General features: G+C 38.9%; 1 protein-coding gene across 1 annotated transcript; it reads right to left on the bottom strand.

Moving 5' to 3' along the window:
• Positions 1 to 852: 852 nt before the first annotated feature.
• LOC149226608 (chlorophyllase-2-like) lies at positions 853 to 2,189 on the bottom strand. The gene is made up of 2 exons (XM_089377534.1): positions 1,874 to 2,189; positions 853 to 1,757 (listed from the first exon to the last, which is right to left on the bottom strand). The coding sequence occupies exons 1-2, from the start codon at positions 2,135 to 2,137 to the stop codon at positions 1,011 to 1,013; spliced, it is 1,011 nt and encodes a 336-aa protein (XP_089233660.1). The 5' UTR covers positions 2,138 to 2,189; the 3' UTR covers positions 853 to 1,010.
• Positions 2,190 to 6,317: the final 4,128 nt, after the last annotated feature.

Genomic DNA, 6,317 nt, shown 5'->3' with positions numbered 1-6,317 from the left:
GCAAATATTCATTTTCTTTAACATATGCAAATCTTGGTAGGTGGTCGCTATTGCAAATATTCATTTTCTTCAACATATACAAATCATGGTAAGTGGTCATCACTTCTACTTCATTGTGAGCATCATTTCCTAATTCCCAACCAATTGTGCTTCCTTTTGTCCCTTGAAATCTTTAACAATCATTTACTTTTCTAAAAAAATATGATTTATTTATATATCAATTAAAAAATATTCATATATATTTGATTTGCAAATTTAAATACAATTATTTTTCATTTTAATATAATTACTTCAAAATATGATATATATAAAATCCACGCAAATCCACAAAAACCTAACCCCAAAGGTGTAGGGGAGAATTGAACCAACGACCTCCATTAACAATGGTGGTTTAGTGACATAAACTTACTAATTAAACTAACCCTCAAAGCTCTTTTACATTTTAGTAAAAAAAATATTTATATATTTCATTGAGTTTAAGTATAACAAACTAAATAACTATCAAACTTTTTCCATTGATGTTTTGGAGCCTTCCTTTAGTTGCTATATTTTGCTATTTACTCCCTGCAATTCATAAACAAATTTATTGATATTTAACTAAAACTTACTTTTGTTTCCAATTTTCACAAAACTAAAGTACACTTTTCACTTTTTTTCTTATTTGTTCCCTAATTGATAAAAGAAACAAAATATACATGGATATAAAATAAATAGTTAAAAAATTATTATAATTCTATGGTCAAATTAAAAAAAGATTTTCACTTTTGTAAAATACATTAACTTGTTTAGTTACATCCAAAAAAACAAAATAAATAAAACAATTTTAATACCTAAGGGAAACACATATCAATATATGCCTACTAAAAATATATTTATATTTAGATGCTTAAGTTTCAAATTTAAATTAAAAATTACAATAACTACGTGTATGGCTCTGCGTGATATTATCCAGGTCTTATTCGTGAGAGAAACCCTGCCGGAATGGATTCTGTCAGGCCGCGGAGTCCTGTTCAAACAGTAGACATCATCTGAACAGGCTGAGGCAGCAGAGATTCTACTGCTTCATGTTCGACTTCCGAGACAAACGACTCCACTGGCTCGAGCTTTACAGGGGCGTGCGACGGATGAACGAGAACATCATTGAAGGCGCCGAAATCTTTTCGCAGACAGAGGTCGAGAAAAGCGACCATGATTCCACCGGAAAACCTTCGCATTGGCTCCCGCGCTGCCCCGTTCTTGCAGAGGCAGTAACTCGTCTTCCCCCTCGCCCCTCCAGTCTTGTCGTCCAAGAAATCCATATGCCCGTAATCCGACGCCACAAAATGATAAGCCGGAGCCGAGCATTCGTTGTAGAATTCACGGTGGTTGACCCCCTCCGGAGCGCAGGCAGGGAACAGAGGGTTTCTCTTTACCGACCCCAAGCCCGACCCGATCACCAAAGTCGGGATGTCGGAGTCGAAGGAATGAGGTTTATAAGTGAGAATCCGCGGCTGAGTCTGCGCGCCACGGTCCCGGCCATCCACTGGATCTACGCCCACTAGGGCCGAGAATTTTAATTTTGTTGTCTTCGAGGTTCGACCCAGGACCAGGCCGAACGCCACCTTGCCGCCGCGGCTGTGCCCGGCCATGGCCACACTCTGCAAGTCCGGCCGAACCTCGTCGGGCAGGTATGAAGACAGCCCCTCCGGCAGCCAATTGCAGATCGCCGCGGCATCGGCTATTTCCGGCGTTGCATCAGCTCCAGCTATACTGTACATCTGCAAGTAAACAAATGAAAGCGGTTCCCGTTAGTCCCAGGGAGGGCATGTATATATACAGTGAATATATGCATACGAGGGAGGGCATGCGTATATACAGTGAATATATCATATACCTGAGGAGCAATTGCGATGTATCCATGGGAGGCGATGTGGTTTAGAAGTTGGGTGTAGAATGAATTGCGAAGCAGGTAGCCATGGAAGAAGAGGACGACAGGGTACTCTCCAGGTTGGTCTGGGAGAGCCAATAGCAGGGGCTTTGGTGCTGCTGCTGCTGTGTTGGCTCTATGCGTCGTCCTCTGAGGTATTGTGAGGATTCGAACTGGGAACCGGCCTGGTTGAAATACTTCCTGCCATGGCTTCTGACCCTGCTGTTCCATGATTAATATCCTCTTTCTTTGTGTTGAAGAAATGTTGAAGAAAGGCTAACACAAATATCCTCCTTGTTTGTCTTCCGGAAAGGCTTATATGTATGTTCCTCGCTATAAATACTATCGTGGAATTTTGACAACCTTCCTTTCCGTGACAAGATGGATGGGGGAAATTGTGATATATGTGAATTGGGTTAAATTTTGAAAAAAGTAGTGATATATTTGGTAGATGGGTTATTTATTTATTTCTTAAATTTCAATGCTTTATATTAGATTTTTAAACAAAGATATATGGATAAATCGGTGAGAGTAAAGGGAATTCCAATTAAGGAAAACCTTACCTCTCTGGCATAGATTCAAGATAGCTAAACACATATACACTAATACATATTCATTGTCTATTTCGTCTTACGGAACAAAAACGAGAACATAGATCAATTAGTAGATATGGCGTACTCCCAACGGTAGCCGAGCAACCAAAAACAATTCTCGAAATATGCATGGAAAGAGGTGCCTTTCCTCATAGAACCAACAAAAAGCTCTAATTGATAGGGGGAAAATAGATTATCCTGCCAAAAAAGCTAGACCGTGACATAATACGTCATCATCATCCCATTAGAAAGATGCCCATGCTAAGCTAACTAGAGACACGTGAAACACTGCTTGAGAAGTCAATCTTCTTGATACTGCCGAAACCATCCACTCTTAATTCTCATTAGACGAGGAGACTGTCATCGGTGCATGAACACTAGAACTAGACAACTCATCATGGCCACCACCCTTTGACTTACAGGGAACATGGCTTTCTACATGCCTCAACCGAGCATCAATTCCATCCATCATGAAACACATATTACGAAGCATTCTCTTAACATCCTCCAATGATGCAAAGAGATTGTATTTCCCCACCTTTTTGTCTATGAGAACTAAACCTAGCAGAGTCTTCATTTTGTAATGAAGGGCTACCGAGTTTAAAAATTGTTTCTTCCCGCTTCTTGTATGACTTGGGTCTGGAACCCATCCACCCAAGTCTTCAAGGAGCTCTGAGTTAGATATTGATTTTATTTCTTCACCAACCTTCATTTCCAAATCTTTGATTTCCAAATGCACGTCCGGATGGATAACGTTGAAGTATGGAGCCACTGACTCATGTGCAAACAATCACGCACCCCTCTAACCAGCTCAAGCAACACTTTCGCCACCCCTTCGCCTTCTTCGACATTGCCTTGGAGGCATGTCAGAGTCGGAGAGGGACTAAGGTAGATCTTTATAGGGGTTTCCCTTGTCTAAAAAAGTACAAAACAACCAACCTCTATTTTTACCAGGTCAGGATACCAACAAACAAAGTCGATAAAATAGCCCCAAATAAAGTGACTGTATTTGGGGAACAGACCTCCAGCACATGCCAGAGGCGACATGAACTCCACGAAAGGTTTGCACTCTTCCACCATTTGACCTATAAAATCCTCCTCTCAGGTTCTGAACCAAGCACAGACTCCAACCCAATAGACCACAATATGACCCCTAGATTCAAATTCGAAACCCCCATATACCTACACCCCACCCTGCAAAAAACTACCCACACTAAATTTCCATAACAAAATATTGACAGATCCAACAACAAGGCCATTCGCGGTATGACACTAAAGGAACCGAACGACAAAACCCCAGACCCCAAACCAAGCAGACAAAAGAGACTCAGGACAGAAGTAGAAAACAAACTGGGTCAAAGAAGAGCGCACCCAGAACAACCAAACCCAAAGGGAACCACAAGCTACCAAGACCCAAAGACCCAAAGTTAGAATATGGAAGCAAAACTTATAGACTTCGCACACCAGACTGCCAGGAGATGCACTCTGCTCCATCACCAAGCGACAAGCCCATGACCAGAACAATGACTTCCCAAAGCTTACGAGGGAAAGACTTAGAAATTCCCTCCCCCACAAAGAAAACCCACGGAGGAAGTCTGCCAGGAGAGCTCCCCTAACTAGAGATCAACTGATGAACAGACTGAGGCAAAGGAATAAACCCCGACACTCACACCTCCCTTCACACTACCTTCCATCAAAACGAGCCACCACTAGCAAATAAACACCATGTTCATGCATCCGAGGAGGACGTCACGTGATCCTGAAATTAATGAGCGTGTGATTGCCTTAGGGTTGTGGACACATAAACCCATGCCCCGTCCAATCTCCATTAACACCCCCATCAAGGGTGTCATTTATCATTAATAATAAGGGTTATATTTCAAATAATTTATTAATGTTTTTAATTTTCATATTTGATTGATTTATAAACATTTATTTACAACATAATAATGTCTTCAAATAATTTCCATTTTGATTTACTTTTATCTATATTTTATTATGCTATAACATTAAATCTACCATATAGTTCATACTTAAAAATATTTATTTTACCATCTTATTGGTGTATGCACCATTTTATGTGTTACTGATTGAAAGCTTCTTAAAAAAGTTTAGACACATTGTTTTTATGAATCTCCACTTAAATTCGTGTGTTATGAGCATTCTCGATTCGTGTTAATATGAGAATTCAAATCACATTTAATTTACATATTTTATGTTTTTGAATCCCACATTCACCATAATGTCATTTGCTTTGTTGTATTTGTTGGAAACAATGCTAATACTGAGAGGGGGGAAGGGGGTGAATTAATATTAAGGCTATTTCAAACTTTTCTGCCAATATATATTTAACATTTAAACTTGGCATCCATTCATGTGAGCAATCAACAATATATCATGTGTAGTAACATAAATCATCACATGAACACGAGCACCATGAGCAACATACACGTTGGACAAAGAGGTTTAACATGGAAACCCTTCTGAGAGAAAAAACACCAAAGCTTGTTTTGTTATTGATGTAAAAATAAGAGCAACTACTCTATTACATCAATATGTTTGTGAGCCACACTCACAAGAAGCACCAACTCCCTTTGATTGTTTGCTAGCACCCACTAGCAGGAAGCACCAACTCCCTTCTTTTGTAGACACCTGATCAACTTACTAGAAGCACCATATGAAGCAACATTTTTGTTTTGTTTCAGATTTTGGAATTGGAAGTTGTAAGATGACTTCAATTTTTGTGGGATCAAATTGTATTCCTACACAAGAAAAAAGATGACTAGGAACAATCCCTATAGTTTGCAACATAAGACAGTTCATATTACTTAATGCAATGTTATATTCCTAACATATAATTAAAATCTTTTCTAAATTCTCCAAAGCTTCATGAAAGAATAACCATATACAAAGAAATCACACACATAGTTTTCAACAGATTCTTGAGCAAGATAACAAAAAATGGCTAATAATATTCTCTGAAAGGTGGCATGAACATTGCGTATACCAAAGGGAAGTACTCTATTAAGAATGTGTCCCCTATGGAGAAGGTTGTCTTATTTTGATCCTCTGGTGCTATCTGTATTTCGTTATACCCACTGAAACCATCGAGAATGTAAAAGTACTTCTTGCTAGCTAATGTGTCTAAAACCTAATAAATGCATGGGAGGGAGAAGTAATCCTTAAGGGTGGCCTTGTTGAGTTCTCTATAATCTATACAAATTCACCACTTCCCATTTTTCTTAGAGACTATCATGAGGGGTGAGACCCACTAGCTATTTGAAATTGGGCAAATGAAGTTGGCATCTAAGAATTTCTACAGTTCTTCTTTGACAACTTCTTTTGAGAGTTGGGTTCATTCGTATATGGGGATGTTGATAGGTCAAGCACCCTCATGTATGTAGATATGGTGCATACAAGTTTCAGGGGAGATGTTGTTCATATTATGATAGCTCTAAGAAAAGGCATTGGTGTGGTTTTGCAACATTTTAGGTATCTATTCTTGTTGAGATGTATGAAGCTGAGAATTTATGTACAAGGATTTGGTTGGGTTGATTTCAATAAAAGTGGTGTCAGATCCTGGTATATTTATGGCTGATGTAGAATTCTCTAGTGATGATGAGTTGTTAGGGTTACAATTTCCTTGAAAATCGGGGCTAGAAAATTATCTTGCCATGCCTTAAGTGACCCTATTTTTTGTTTTCTACATCTATTCCATTACCAAAGGAGGGAGGACACCATATAAGAAAGCTTGATATGTTGTAAATGTATGTTATTTGATATATCTTATGTTAAAGATATACAATGTGGATATGAAT

Source organism: Pinus tabuliformis, chromosome J (genome assembly GCF_031772625.1).
Source record: "Pinus tabuliformis cultivar Carrire ecotype Pingquan chromosome J, CPIR1, whole genome shotgun sequence".
Classification (NCBI taxonomy): Eukaryota; Viridiplantae; Streptophyta; class Pinopsida; order Pinales; family Pinaceae; genus Pinus; species Pinus tabuliformis.
This window is presented reverse-complemented; position numbering and strand designations above follow the sequence as displayed.

Excerpts from the sequence above, each read along its gene's own strand:
- LOC149226608 (XM_089377534.1), bottom strand. The coding sequence starts at position 2,137 with ATGGAACAGCAGGGTCAGAAGCCATGGCAGGAAGTATTTCAACCAGGC. Across the intron at positions 1,758-1,873 it reads ACATCGCAATTGCTCCTCAG|ATGTACAGTATAGCTGGAGC; the intron begins GTATATGATATA and ends GTTTACTTGCAG.